At 25.2% G+C, this 16,027-nt stretch overlaps 1 protein-coding gene across 1 annotated transcript; it reads left to right on the top strand.

The window, feature by feature from the left end:
* Positions 1–246: 246 nt before the first annotated feature.
* LOC145828706 (allene oxide synthase-lipoxygenase protein-like) lies at positions 247–7,287 on the top strand. Its single transcript, XM_082936462.1, has 14 exons — positions 247–350; positions 1,170–1,359; positions 1,633–1,767; positions 1,973–2,227; positions 2,579–2,678; positions 2,740–2,896; positions 3,485–3,742; positions 3,989–4,169; positions 4,520–4,600; positions 4,684–4,802; positions 5,071–5,190; positions 5,805–5,939; positions 6,717–6,815; positions 7,108–7,287. The coding sequence occupies exons 1-14, from the start codon at positions 318–320 to the stop codon at positions 7,285–7,287; spliced, it is 2,043 nt and encodes a 680-aa protein (XP_082792588.1). The 5' UTR covers positions 247–317.
* The last annotated feature ends 8,740 nt before the right edge of the window (positions 7,288–16,027 follow it).

Genomic DNA, 16,027 nt, shown 5'->3' with positions numbered 1-16,027 from the left:
TTATACAGCTTTAGAATAAACGATACTAGCAAACCAAAACAGCTTTTATTTTTCTTTACTTTTCCTTTAAAAAGTAAATTATATTACATTTTGTTTAGCAGGTGTGTTTGATCATACTAATAGTAAAATGATCTATTATATCTAATTGTATAAAAATATGTTTACTTCTATTTTATAATATTTTACTACTTATTACGATGTACAATGTACAGTACATAGACAATTGTAAGCAATTAAAAAGCAACAGTTTTTTTTAGAAATATCAAACGTGTTTTGAAGAAACCTTAACTAACAGGAATTATAGTTTACAGAAAACAATGGATTTAGTTAAGTATACCATTAAAACAAAAGTAAGTACTTTATATATTTGCTTTTTATAAAATAAAAAACAAATATGCTTGATTTTCATAAAGAATTAAACTTTATTAGGTAAAAACTTTTTTTAACCATTGAGAATTAACAACCTGTTTTAATTTGCATACTGGCTTTGTTTCGGTTAACATAGATTTTTGGGGAACGGGTTTAAACTGCACGAAGACAAAAATGCACGAGGTTACTTAACTGCACGAGCTGACTAAATTGCACGAGAACAAAATTTCACGAGTGTACAAAGTTGCACGAAGCCAAATTTGCTCAAAGCCAAAATTGCATGAGGAAACAAAATTACACGAGTGAACAAAATGCACGAAGACGATTTTGCACCAAGGGTCAATTTTGCACGAGTTACATTTTTGCACGGGAGTATAATTATGAAAAAAAAAATAATTAAAATTAAATAAAAAAAAAACAAAAAAATTATAAAAAAAAAGTTACTGATCGAGGTTAAGGGTTAGGGGAAATAGAAATAGTACAATAAAAAAAAAATTATAAAAAAAAATATTAAAAAAAAACCACCGACCGAGTGTAAGGGTTAGGGGTAAGAGTGATAGTAAAAAAAAATAATAAAAATAAAATAAAAACATTTAGCCCGTGCAAAATTGTCTGCTCGTGCAAAAATTCTTGGTGCAAAAGTGACCCTTCGTGCAAAAGTATCTTCGTGCAGTTTTATCTTTAGTTTTATCTTGCTCGCACAATTTAGACAGCTACCCAGATTTTTGAATTAAGTGCCAGAAACTTAAAATCAAAGAAATATCTTTAACACTTCGTTAAAATTTTACAATCATCCCTAGACGGCTGAAGGTAGGAAAAAAGGTTCTACTGACGCGTCAATTAACATAAAACTGGTCGGAGAAGGTGGTTTGGTTTCGAGCGACTGGATTCTCCTCGACAACATTTTTAGAGATGACTTCGAAGAAGGAAGAACTGATATCTTTAAAATAAAAACTAAAAACGTTGAAACACCCATGTGTATTGGTCTACGTTAGTAGAGTTTTAATTAATAAAGTAATTAGTTTCTAAAAAGCAGCTTAAAGTAATAAAATTTTATTTTGTTGTTTTTGTTATAAATAGATTTGGTTGCTTGTTACATGCTTGTTTAAAACTATTACTTTAAGTCAACGTATAAAGTAGGTTTTCACAAAAATTTTTCAAAAACAATATATAACTTTTTTTTTGTTTACAGTATCATTTTTTGCAATTTTCCCTCAAGCAATTTGAAGTTTTTCAGCTTATCGCGAACGATTTTTTTTTTAGGAATTGAAAAAACGAAAGCTAGTGAAGGTTGGTTTTGTGAAAGAGTGTTTGTAAAGAACGAAGTTTCAGGCCAAGAAGTAGAGTTTAAAGTTTTTAATTGGCTTTTAACTGAACTGTGGATCGTAGCTGGAGAAGGTTTTTTTGTATTTTTTACTTAATTTCGTTATTTAAATTTTATTGCTTTGATCTTTATTAAACAAACTATGACTTAGGATAAGAAATATTTAAAATGCTTTAAAAATTGGCTTTCAACACAAATACAAAATTCTAATGTGAATTTTTACAACATAATGAAAAAAAGTTAAAGCCTAAAAAGTTACTACTACACTTTGATTTTAAGAATCCTTGCCGCAAAATGAAACGTGCTCCTTCGTCAAAGACGTTCGCAAGCGCGAAGTAGAAATGAACAGGTTTTTATACCAATGGTACCCACGACCCACTCCGGATACCATGGGCTGGGGGTTGCCGAGGTTTTGCAACGCTGAAAGCATGCACAAACTGCCTGATCTGTTTTACCGGTGCGATGACCAACATGACTTTCAAAACGACTTGATGAGCAGCATTAAGAGTATAGTCAAGAAAGAAGTTCTGAAAGGTATGGTGGTATTAAATCTGTTGTATCATAAGTCTCTATCTACTTGCTTTGAGTTTTTCAGTTTAATACTATGACATAATAGAGCTGCTAATAAATGCAAAATATATTATAATAAAAAAAAAAAACTTTAACTTGATAATTTTGAAATAAACTTTTTAAGCTTTAACTTTTACTCTCAGAGTATTATTTATAAATATAAAAGGTAAAAGCTAAACTATGAATGGTTTACACTATGTTTTGTAGAAAAATTGTCAAGTAAAATTTACCAACTATGTACAATACATATTAAACAGATAATTTATTTGAAAGTATAAAAGTTTTAAAACTAAAGATCGAATACAATTTTCTAAGATTACATCGGCTTCGGAACTGAGTTTAAGGATTTCGGTGACTACATGAATCAGATAAAAAAATTAGAACTTCCTTCGGAGTTACCAGCTTATTTTCACACGTATGGTTTTTTATTAACTTGTCTAGTTTTTAAATAAAAAGAGCATATTTTTTACATTAAGATGGCAAGAAGACAGAGAATTTGGAAGACAAGTTTTGAATGGTACAAACCCGCTTGCATTGCACAAAATAAACAAAATTCCTTCTGAACTTAATATCAGCGAAACAGAAATTGAAAATTTGCTCGACGAAAAAATGACGCTTGAAAAAGCCTTTTCTGTTAGTTCATTGCTCAGGAAAAAATATGTTTAAGTAGTGCTTTTTTGTAATTGTAGAAGTGAATATTTAGCTTTAATCAAAGTTTTTCGAAATCTAGCAAAACTAAAGCAGTTTGAATTAATACTTTTTGATGTTATTTTTTGATTAACTCGTTTTATGACTACAAATTACTACAATGTAATTAATTAAAATTGTGATATAACGAGTTGTACCCATTCTTAAGTTATCAGTAGTTGTATAAGATTCTTTTGAGTATAATTATTTGTTATAATATCTAATAGTTGAAATATTTTGTCGACTAAGTTACATAAAAAAACATACTTAAACAACTTCTTAGTATAGTTAGTAAATGAAATTACTTTACAAAACATTTAAAAATGCTAATTCTAACAAAAAATGTTTTTATTTACAAACAATTTTCATACAGTGTCACTAATAATATTGTTTTATACCATAAGTATCTTTTAAACACTATAAATTTTAAAAACATTAATGTTAGAGTAAAGTACAATTATTTTTATTGTAGAACTAATAAGTATTATTTATAGCTTTACACAAAAATACTTATCAATGTTACCAAAAATTTAGTTAAGCCGAATGTATGCAATCGACTATAGAGAAATGCTAAAAGATATACCAACGAACACCAGAGCTTTATCAGGCGACAAACTATATTCATGTAAACCCGTTGCTATTTTCTACGTTACGAATTCAAAAGACATTGTTCCTATTGTCATTCAACTAGAAAATGACGATCCCGAAAAAGTGTTCACTCGCAGAGATACAAATGAAGACTGGCTATTGGCAAAAATTTATTTTAAATCAGCTGATATTTCAATGCATGAGGTATGTGATAATGAAAAAAAGCTTGCTTGTTTTTATTAGAATAAAAAAACTTAAAGCTGAATACAGATAATTGTATCCCGGTTTTTTTATTACAAGTATATTTATACCACTTAGATGTTTTAATTAAGTCATTACAGTTTTTTATTTAAACTAAACATTTGAAACAACAATTAGTTAGTTTAATTATAAACAAATACTGTTTAGCCAATGTTTTACTTGAAAAAATTTCTACAGTGACCCTATCACTTTTTTCAAACTCATGCAATAATGGAACCGATTTCAGTTTCGATGTTCAGAAATTTATCAAGTCGACATCCTGTTTACAAATTGCTTCGAGATCACTTAGTAACAGTTTCTTGTATAAACGCAGAAGGTCGCGATTTTTTAATCGGCCCGAAGGCAATCGTCAAAGAAGTTATGACGTTTTGTTAGTGCCATTGTGTTCGAAATTATAAACTAAATCAATTTTCTTAAAAGAGTTGCTTAAAACACTTGTTTTTTTGAAAAGGTATGTATGCTTGCTGATATGTAACTTTTACTTATTCAATAAGATACTTAAATTTTTTTTTGTTTAGTTTTATTATGTTACTTAATTTTTTTTTTTTTAACTAAAAAGTTGTTTGTTTAATTGAAGATGTAATTAAATGTACTTGTAAACTGTTTAAAGCAAAATAAAAAACACTTAGATATTCTTTTGAAAATAATCTTATGATTATTTATTTTTACTTAATGTTTTTGTTTTATATATTTCAAGTTTTTGGATAATAAGTTTTTTAGGTGCTCCTTCTCTTGTAGTAAAATCATTCAAAGAATTTACATATGAAGATCTAAATGTTCCTAAACGTTTGGAATCTTTGGGTTGGTTTAACTTTCATAATATTACTGTTAATTAACAGTTATAACTATGGTAAACAATGTTATGCTATTTTAATTATTAAAAGGCCTTGATGATCCTAACCACTTGCCAAACTACTTCTACAGAGATGACTCTCTTAAGTTGTGGTATGCCATTCAAAATTTTGTTCAGTCGTTTTTGTCAGTTTTTTACAAAAAAGAAAAGGTAAGTTTCGGTTTGTTACACGAAGAAAATATTGAAATCTTATTATGACATGATTGTATTGAGTATGCAATAGAATAATAAAAGTTATACCGTATTTTAATAAACTCTTACCATCTGTACTTATTGCATGTAAAAATAGTCATATTGTCATTACTTTTAGTATAAAAACTAATACTTTTGCAATTAAACATTAGTAAAGGAAATTTAGTCAAACCTGGTAATAGTTAGCTGTTACACTTAAGTTTGTATAAAAATTTTGTTTTTCAAGGATATTTTGGAAGACGAGGAGCTGCAAAATTGGGCGCAAGATGTCGCTGCTGAGGGAATTGGGTGGCAAGATGGAAATAAAAGGGGATTTCCCACAAGTATAAACTCTCACGAAGAATTGGTTTGATTCGAAAGTTTTATACAAACTCATGTAACTTAAAAAAAAATAATCTTGAATTTTACTAACTTAGTTCAGCCTATAATGTACACACTTTTATAATAATATTGGAGAAAACAACCGGTAAAATCTAAAATAAAGAAGTTTATTACTCTAGTAAAAAATATTGAAGTTCATGACGCTTTAAGTTTTAAATAAAAACTTTGTTTTTATTAAATTTATTATTCATGTTATTTAAGCATTTGATTAAAAATTTAAATTTTACGTAGCCAGGTCAGTATATAAAAATCTATACATGTTGATGATGCTTAATAATTCAAATATCTAAATTCATTACTCATGTAAGTAAAACTTTCGATTAAAAATTTAAACTGTACCTAATTTACTTCAAAATAGAATAGATTAACACCATTACTATAAAACTAGCTAAACGGCCGATAAAAAGCTAAAATATAAAAGATTGTCATACTCAAGTAAAGCTATATGTAAAACTAAGATAAAAAATTTAAAAGTTAATAGTGGTTTATAATTTAAAACATTATATACTAGAATATTGAGTATGTATCAAAAGTCGATACACAGTACTTCATTCTGACAGTAACATAACTTTATTTCAGGTGAAATACATTACGTATATAATATTCACTTGTTCAGTTCAACATGCAGCACTTAACTTTAGCCAGTACGATCATTATAAATATATTCCAAACGGCCCTGCGGCTATGAGACTGCCAAGCCATCGACGCGGAGAGGTTGATATTTATAAGTATTTATAAGATGTATTTATAAGTACTTTAATTCCTATTACGAAAATAATTGTTGTATCTGTACTTTTTTTCACTTAAAGCAAGAAGCATGACTATAAAATTGGCGCATAACAGTTTAAATTTCGACATTTCAAATTCAGAACTATTGTAAATTATCTTTTTTAGTAGATTCTTTTTTTCTAATCACCAGATATTATTTATCAAATCTAAATTATTATAATTAATCTTATAATTAGTTTAGTTTTTAAGATATGACTTAAAGAAGTTTTGAAACTTACCAAAACATGGTTAATTTTAGTAGTTTTTGAAGTTTACCCTTTATATATTTTTTTAACAATTTATTTTAACAATTCTAGTCTGATTAGTTAGGCCTTCAAATAAATTTATTTTATAACTCTAATTTAGAATGTGACTGCTAAAATTTCTTTATAAGAGTTTATGTTGTCGGAGTTTGAAATGTGGTATTGAATTATATGGTAACCTATTAAAGTTTACGTTTTAGTACAAATACAAACTTTTTATTATACTTTTAACTACACTACAAAAAATTAGTAAATAATACACCTAAAAGTATAAGTAAACTTTTAATCAGATAAGGTTTAAAACATAATTAAAAACAGCTAAAAATCTAATCATAAAACTCTATATCAAGTTATACTTTTTCAAAACTTTTGTTTAACAAAAAACAAAAAAAAGAAATTAGATATAATTTATTAATAAAAAAGCTGTTTTCTATAATTGACCATTCTATATACTATTTAGGGGACAAAAGATCGAATAATGAAAAGCTTGCCAGACGCATTTATGACTACATTGCAACTAGGAATTATTTACCTAATCTCACAATTCACGGCAGATAATGTAAGTTTAATAAACTTTTATTTTATTTATGTCCTAGACAAGACGTCAAAAGGTATCCGTGGGGAGCAACTTGATAACCGAAAGGTTCTTCGTGCATCAAGTCCTAGGATCAAATGTTTTGACCGTTTTTTTTTCGTCATTCAACAGACTACCTTAACTATTTGTTATACACTAGTTTTTGTATGTAGATTATTAGAACTACTAGGAGATGAAAAATTGTTGCTTTTCTAAAAAAATGAATGAAACAACTTGCTTATTTAAAAAAATTCGTATGAATCAACAAAAATTGTAGGTGTTTTTGGGGAACTACCGAGATGAATATTTTAAAAACGAGTCTGTGTTATCAGCAAAACTACAGTTCAAAGAAGAGCTTAAAAAGATCGAAGAAAAGATTTGTAAAAGAAACGAGAACCTTGAAATTCCGTACACTGTTTTACTACCGAGTAGAGTACCAATCAGCATTGCTATATAATACCACAGTTATTTTATAATTCTAGGTTTTAAAAATTATTTTATTTTTCTGTTTACGATTAACTTTAGTGACTTAAAACATCTTTGTGATTCTCAAGAGTGTCAGTTACCTAGCTCTACCAAAATGCTTTTGATTTTTTTTGTAATATAATGTATTAAAAAAAATTTACAATTTGAAAGTTAAAAACGCAGACATTTTGAATTTAATTTTTTGTTTGAATAAATAAAAATGTACTTTGTTGTATTTTTACCTCCATTGCAAAGTTGATTAAAAAAAAGGAAATAATGTAAAATCTTATTTGTTTTGTAACAAAAATCTATATTTTGTTGTTTTTTAAATGACCGCCAGGGGATGTTAGAAAATTTTTATCAAATCACATAAAAAAACTTTAATATTTTTTTGTTTTTACGCTCTGTTCAGCCATAAGACCGTGCGGTAGGCACACAAAATTAAAGACCTTAAGACACTAATTGAATTTAAGATTTTTTTTATGATTTTCATTTGAGAAGATCTTTATACTTATTTGTATTGTTTTGTGCTCAGTTTAGCCGTCGTTGTGCATGAAGCACGACATATATTATGACTCTGTATTATTAGTAGTATTATTAGGAAGACCTATTTTTGTATTTAAGATTGTGTCATTCAGACTCTTTAAGAACATTGTTAAGAACATTTTAGTTTGTAGAATTTGGTGTTCACTTGTTGTGTTTATATTCGCAGTTTTATTCTATTGATATATTGGCTGATTTATCACTTCTATTTTCTAGTTTTTATATATACTTTTCAATAAACTCACTCAAATAAAGAAATTTTTTTTACTAAGTTTATTACATACTTATTAATTACTAAGTTAAACCTAATGAGTAAGGTAAATTCAGTAAAAGCCTTAAGAGCTAAACGCTCAAAGCTAACAAATTAAAGGACTACAGTTTATTTTACAACATTATCTTTAGTTTTAGACACAGTTACCTTATCTTTTACTAGATTTTGTCCTTTTATTTCGTTTATAATTTTTTTGAACAGCTTAAATTTTTTTTGATGTTTTTTAATGTCTTTCTTAAAGATTATTTTTTTTTAACCGCGATGATAATATTTTTACGTTTATTCGTAAAAAGTTTATAGCAGTTTTAATTATTTCTGCGTTTGTTATTTTAAGCATTTGTTGTTTTACACTTAATACTTTAAACAAAAGAAAAAGTTTACTGAATATGTATGTAAAAAATATTTTCACAGTTTGTAAGACTCGCATAATCAAGTCAAAGTTTTAGCTCTTAATGCTAATATGTTAGCTAGTTCTAGACAGCACAACTATAACTTACTTAAGTAAAGATGTTAACTGACAAAAAATAAAACCGTAAAAAATTGAGCTGAGAACTGAAAATACAATCTGCATTTTAATTTTTGATGTCTTATATTCAATAATATATATAAATTAACACAAAATTCGATTGGTATGTTACTTAAAAACGTCTTAGAACAAAAACAGTTTTGAAAAAAAATCAAAGGTTTATTTAATTCAGGGGTCAGCAAACTGCGACCCGCAGGCCAAATACGTTACAAAAACCTACAATTTATTTTTGGCTAAAACATACTATTTTAAAAAAATAAAAAAAACTACTGTTAAGAACCTACAATTGGGCTCATAAATTAATAACTAATGTTTCATAGTGCTTGGTATTTGCTAAATTTTAACATTTTTGGTTCAAAGAAGTCTTTGTATTAATTATTGAAGTTATTTTAAATTATTACGACCCGCTAGCCATTCCATAAGATAAACTGGCCCGTGAATTATAAAAAGCTACCGAGTGCCCTTATTTTTTCTTATATTTTTAACAATTTTCTTACAATTGATTAATTAAATTTAATTTTTTTACAAACTATACTGAAAACTTTATAACCTTCGGTTTTGATATAATAACAGACAAACAAGCATACGATACTTTTGAGTTTGTTTAGCTACTTAAACAAACAAATTCAGACTAAGGAAATCTCAACAACTGTATGTTAAGGGAAATAATAAAACTTTTAAGGTAAAAAGACTACTGTTGAATATATTTAATATAAAAGTAGCGATAAGTTTTTGTTTATTTTACTAGTTGTACTTATTATGCTTATCAAAATTTGTTTTACTACATGTTTAGAATCAATTACAACTATTAACCGCTTAATTTATAAAGGAGAAGCCTTTTAAAAATGTTTACACACGGCTACGGAGTTACAACCGATTGAAGATACATATATGTGGTATGCTGTATACTAAAAAAAAACTTTACAGAGTTTTTACTTTAAAAAAGTTAGACTACTAAGTATATTTCATTAATTTTTACAATTATTTTTAACCACAAATTTTATTGTTAAAAACAAAAAGAACTTCTTAATTTTTTTTTGACTTGTATTTTGCAGTCAAACTCATACAAATTTAAAGGTGAAATAACATATACATGTTAGCTAGCAGAGATAACAAAACATGATATAAATTTTTTTAATATGGAAAAAACTTAAAATAATCTATAGTTTTAATCAAAATTTAGTTTTAATATTAAAGACTAAACAATTTTTGAAAAATAAGTTTAACTAATTACAAGTTGGACAACTTTTTTTTTGGTATTTAAAAATATATCAATAACAATTTAACAACAAAGATTTTTTTAAAACTTACAAGAGATTTGGTATTTATAATTATTCTCTTATCTTTATATTTTTGGCGGCAATTTTAACACAATTGATTAATTGATAGAACCAAAAACTTAACTTTGTTTTTTTTTTGTATAGATTAGTGTTTCTTTAAACTCCACTTTTGCTAGCAAACTTTATTTATAAAATATTTCATTTTTAAGAAAGTACGTTGTAACTTATTGTTTTATTTATAAAGAATAATTTTTTTGAGACTATGAAGTTTGAAAACAATCTTTAAATAAATTAAGTATGATTTAGAACGTTGTAAAAGTGAGTATGTAGTAATCATGTCTTATAAATAACGTTAGTCTAATTTTGAATAGCTTAAAATCGATTGTTTAACAAGAATTGAAATAGTTTTTTTCTGTTTACTAGTGAATAAAACTAAAAAAATGTATAAAGAAACAAAAATACAAAAATTAAAAAAAAAAAAACTCCTACAGTTGGTTAAAATAATAACCAATGGTTGAAAGTTTTGTAATATACAGTAACAAATCTAAGTGAAAACAAACTAATGTTTTTGTTTTCTGTAGTGTAAATTATCAACAAAAACATATAATTTATAGTTCTTAATTTAATCAAATAAAACTTAAGGATAATACTTAATTGAATTGAATTGATTTAACAAAAGTATTTTAAGTAGGTTTATTTCTATTAATTCACTCTATAATAGCATGTTTTTTTCGATCGCAAAATGTGAGAATTAATAAAAATAATATAAATCAGCTGACACGTTTAACTATTTAATTGTTAATAGATAAACATAATACTTACAACATTGTTACTGAATAATAAAGCTACTATTTAAAAAATTTTTTTTAAGTAATAAAAACCCAAGGTAATGTAATTAATTTATGTAATTATTTTAAAGCTTTTACTTGAGTTCAGGGGTCGGCAGATTTTTACTGGTGAAGGGCTGAACTTCCAAAAAAACAATCAAATAAATTGCAACAATCAATAAAAATACTCTTTTAAGCTAAAATTGTAACGAAAAAAAAAAGATAAAATCTAATTATTAAATTTAAAGGCTATTTGTAAGTTTTTAACAGAAGTTTTTTAGCTTTTTGTTTGACCTTTGGCAACGGTCATTTTAAAAGTAGTATGCAATTAATTTATGATTTTGATAAAAGTTTACCGCAGTAAAACAAAAATCAATTAATTACCTATATTAAAATATAAATATCGAAATATTTTTGTAAAAATTTTTATAGTTTTGTAGTTTTTTAAATAAAAGTTGTATAATTAATTTTAAAATCTCAGTTTATCATTTTACTTACTTTTTTGTTTGTTTATTTCAAGTAAAAAGAAATATCTTATTTAAATAGCTATTTTATCAGAAAAAAAAATTAAGGTACTAAAAATTTGTTTTTTTTAATTATGATTGTAAAAAATAATTTGAATTTAATAAAAATTAAAACTCGTTAATTTTGAAACAAAGTAGAACTTAATGTTATAATTTGTTATTGAAAAAAATATTTTAACTAATAAAAAAGTATATACAAAACTAACTTAATTTCTTTTTTCAAAAGTAAACAAACTGTAAGTATTTCTTTGATATACGGTATACTACATATATGTATCATCCAACAAAATATTTTACTTTAAATGTTTTTCCAACATTAACATTAGTTGATCATAGTTACATAGCCAAATATAAATTTGCTTCCGAAACATTTCTTTTATAAATGAAGTTTTCTCAAATATAGAGATTCTAAAACCTCTACTATAAAACTCCTAATTTATTAAGGCTAGATAAATGCTTTTTAAGTGTTAAAAGGCATTTATAACCGATCATTTACAAAGACTCAAGTTTTACAACTTAACTTTCAAAAGTATTCAAAAACATAGTTTATTTGTTAAAACGCTTATATCTAAAAGGTACTTTACTCTATTGTATTATTAAAAAAGAAATAAGGAAATACCGGTAACATTTAAAACGAACGTATATAAACCTTTGTTAACGCTAAATTAAGGGTCGACCCTGCAATTTACTTTTAAGCCAATAATATGTTTTGTAAACAAAATACAAAATAAATTTTTGTAGGAAGATTTTTAAAAATAGCCTCTTTATATAATAATTAGTGTTTTGTAATGACTTATTGTTACTTATTTAATAACAATTTTAACTTAAAAAAGCATATTTTATTGATTACTGCAATTATCTAAGTAGTTTTTTACTTGAAAAATAGCCTTTAACTCAAGTAAAATCTTCAAAACTAGTTTCATTTAATTTATCACATTGCCTTTGACTGATAATAATTGAAATTAATTTCTAAAATCGTCTGTTCAGTAATAATGCTGTTAACATTATGTTTAAATATCAACGAGAAAATAATTATTAGTATTAAACATGACAGCTGATTTATAGTATTTTTATTAGTTCCCACATTTTGCAATTCCAAAACAAAACAATTTGAAAAATCCAATATTAGAGAAAAGATAAATTTGGTATTGATTCTATACAATATTAATTTTGTTCAAACATGCTTTAAAATGATATCAAAATAATTACACCTTCATCATTCACTTTTGTTAAGCTAGTTTAACTAAATTAATTTATTTCTAAGTTATTTTTGACCGTGTTGATCCAAGAACTATGAAGTAGTTAATCGTTGTTTTGTCTGTAATATACACAACTCAAAACACAACTGTTAAATACTTGTAATCAAGTTTTGTTACTTTTTACTACGAAAATGTTCAAAACTCTTGTAAACAGTAAAACTAATAAACTTTGTTTTATATATACTAAATTATAATTTAAAAAGTGCTGTTTTCAAAAGTAGATATTTTATAAATAAAGTCTACTAGTATAGTGGTTTATTGAAAAAAAACGAAAAGTTGCTCAACATTTTTTTGGTACAAGGACCTGGACACACAAAAAGACCTCTCGGTCATCATGTTGCATACCAAACTTAATCAAAATTATAATAAGCTAAAAAAAAACTTCACAGTCAAAATTTAAACTCTAAAACGAAAAAATATGTGAAAAATGAGACTATTAAACTTTAAAACATTAAATATTTTTCTAAAAACCACAGAAAAAAAATTAAAAAGAATTTTTATACAATAGCATCTAACATTATACAAACATAAAACATATATTAAACTTTACGTTAGAAGGTAAAGTTTCAATCTCAAATGTTTTTTAATTTTAGCAAATTATTTAACCTTTTATATGATTTAAAGAAAAAAAAAAAAAAAATAAATTTGAAGTTTTTTTTAAAGTATGAGTGGAATTTAAACAAACACTAATAATTAAAACAAAAAACACAGTTAAGTTTTTTGGTCTAATATTTCATCAATCTAGTTAAAACTTTCGACAAAAGTAAAAAAAATTAAGAAAAAATGATTAAAACTTGTATTAGTTATGAAAGTAGCACTTTTTTTATTTCTTATAGTGGTTTTTGAGAGATTAAAAAAGCTTATAATTAACTGTATTGTTTAATTAAGTATTTGAAGTTAAGTTAGTATTATATTATAAGTAAAGTTTTAAATATAACTCCCATTTGTCGAAAAAAAGCTAAAGTTAAATAATTCAATAAATCTAATTAAACTTAATTTAACTTTATTTCAGTTAGATTTTAAAATCAAAATATGTCAGCAAGTTTAAACAACCTTTCATAGACAAAGATAGCTTTTTAAAATATTAAAAACTATATCTAATAAAAAAAAAGTAGTTTTAAGTTAATCAAGTTATATGCTCTAAAATTTCTAAAAGTCTGAAATATTATATTGAGTATTTTAGACTACTTTTTTAAAAGTTTGTTTTTATATATATTCTTAAATTGTCTTTTAGTTATAGTACTTCGAAACTGCTTACTGTTGAACTATTTCAGAAAATGTATTTTTCCGTCTTATTCTTTATATAAGTAGCTGTTAAACTGTAATTTTCGTTGCCAAATACCAATGCTAAATACTTTTTAGAGAAAAAAAAAGTTCTAGAATCACTTTTTTTTTAAATAATAGAGTAAACTTAATCTTATTTTTATCGTATAGACATTTATTAAAAGTATATTGAAATGTTTTTATAACAGAGGACATATAAATTACTTATTTTGCTTATTTTGCTACTTATTTTGCTTCTAAACAACAATATTTACTTAAACTAAGAGTTTTAAGGTAAAACTCATGCTAAGAGTTGTATTGTGTATAACATATTTTAAAAGTAGTGAATGATTTATTTAAAGCTTAAAGTTTAAATGGTTTATTTGTTTTACTAAGTTTAGAAGTATTTTATTCGTTAAATGTACAGTAGTTACGAGTTTTAGAACAAAACAATAAATGTCGTTGAATATGACAAAATAAAACTGATTCTTAGTTTAGCTTACTACAAAAAAAAAAAAACTTATTTTGTATTTGAAAAAAATATAAACAATTATTTTGAACATAAATAACATTTTACTTGAATAAGTAATACTTAAAACTGAAAAAATTTTTGTTTAAGTTTTGTTGAAGTTCTTTCAGACAAATGGTACTCAACTTTTCTAGTCAGCGGGCCGGAATGAGAATAACCTTTTTTTTGACTATACGGACTAAAAAAATTCCAGCCGAGTAACTTTAAAAAATTATGTTATAAGCACAATTCAAAAGCAAAATGTTCACACTTTAAAAGCAAAATGTTAACACTTTAAAAGCAAAATGTTCACACTTTAAAAGATGTTAAAAAATTCTAATTTAGTAAACAATATCGGCTACTGAACATCAAACTGAGAGCAGTTTTCAAAAAAGTTCTTATGAAAATATGTTTTATACATGAGAAAATGCAATCGTAGCCTACATACTTGTTTTGGTAACCAAATCCGCCTTAAGATTTACTATAGATTTATGTTTTTCTCAAATAAAAATATAATTTGATAGGTTTTTTTAAGAAACTTTAATGGAAACTTTATGTATTTGTAAAATATAAAAAACGCAAGACTAAAGAAGAAAAATTGGACAAAATAAAGTATAAACTTTACAATTGTACTAAACTTAAAAAATTTAATTTAAAATTTAATGTTTTTAAACTTTAAACTATTTAATTCTTAAAGAAATAAAGTATAATATATTTTTAAATAATAGCAATAAAAAATAATAGAAGTACTGAGAAACACTTAAAAACATGAGCAAGTTTACGAAAATATATTAGGAGAAAAATAAATCAACATGCGTTTTTTTACTTATCTCACTTTCACTATAAAAGCTTTCCACGTTAAGTCATATAAAGGTCTATTACTGTTTCATTACACATACAATACAGTATATTTCCGCTAAAATAACTACTTTTTCGAATAGATGATTTGAACAAAATCAGCTGAAATGAAATTAAAAAGACTTCACTGCAAAATTTTTATACTTTTTTCAATAGTTTTAACAGTTTACTGCAAAAGAAAACTGTTATCAAGGTAAAATTACTTGCTTCTTTACTTTATTTAATTTTTTTATAGAATATTTTTACTTGAAAACATAAGAGCTTAAACTGATACCTCACAAACTATCTTTAAACATTAATACGTTTTAAGCAACAGGAAAACAAAATAGCATACTTACAAACTACAAATACGAACTTTTAATATTGGATTAAGTTCTAATTTTTAATATCAAAAAATATTTTAAATGTCAAATTTAGAGGCAAGAGATACGCGTTGCAAGATTTCCACGACAAGTTGGGATCAAACCAGGAACACAAGAAAAGGAGTTCTCTAGTCAAATCAAAAGTTGCCCAAGTTAATAGCGGTAGATGGGAACTTGACGAACCAATTATAATGATCAACCTCCGCACAAAGAGGAGAAGACATTATGAGTTGGTGAGAGACGGTTTTGGAGGATTCAGGAGGGTGGTACAACCAAGTTACAAAGGATTTGAGGTATTAAATTTGGTAATATTTATTAGAAATACCTGATTCAATCTTATTAATCAGGAATGTCTGTGTTATTACAAGTTTTCTAAAAAACTTGAAACTTTTAACAAGAGTACATACTTTTTTTTTCACATAATTGATATAGAAATATAAACAATTTATTATACTTTATTTGGCCAAAAAAGAATCAGTTTTACGTTGTTTATCATTCAAATTATAAAACT

Source organism: Thalia democratica, chromosome 2, assembly GCF_965202585.1.
Source record: "Thalia democratica chromosome 2, ktThaDemo2.hap1.1, whole genome shotgun sequence".
Lineage (NCBI taxonomy): Eukaryota > Metazoa > Chordata > Thaliacea > Salpida > Salpidae > Thalia > Thalia democratica.
Note: the sequence above shows the minus strand (reverse complement) of the source record. Positions and strands in the feature narration are given on the sequence as shown.

Coding starts and splice junctions, on each gene's coding strand:
- LOC145828706 (XM_082936462.1), top strand. CDS start 318: ATGGATTTAGTTAAGTATACCATTAAAACAAAA. Junction 4,170..4,519: donor CAAAGAAGTTATGACGTTTT/GTTAGTGCCATT, acceptor TAAGTTTTTTAG/GTGCTCCTTCTCTTGTAGTA. Junction 5,940..6,716: donor CAAGCCATCGACGCGGAGAG/GTTGATATTTAT, acceptor TATACTATTTAG/GGGACAAAAGATCGAATAAT.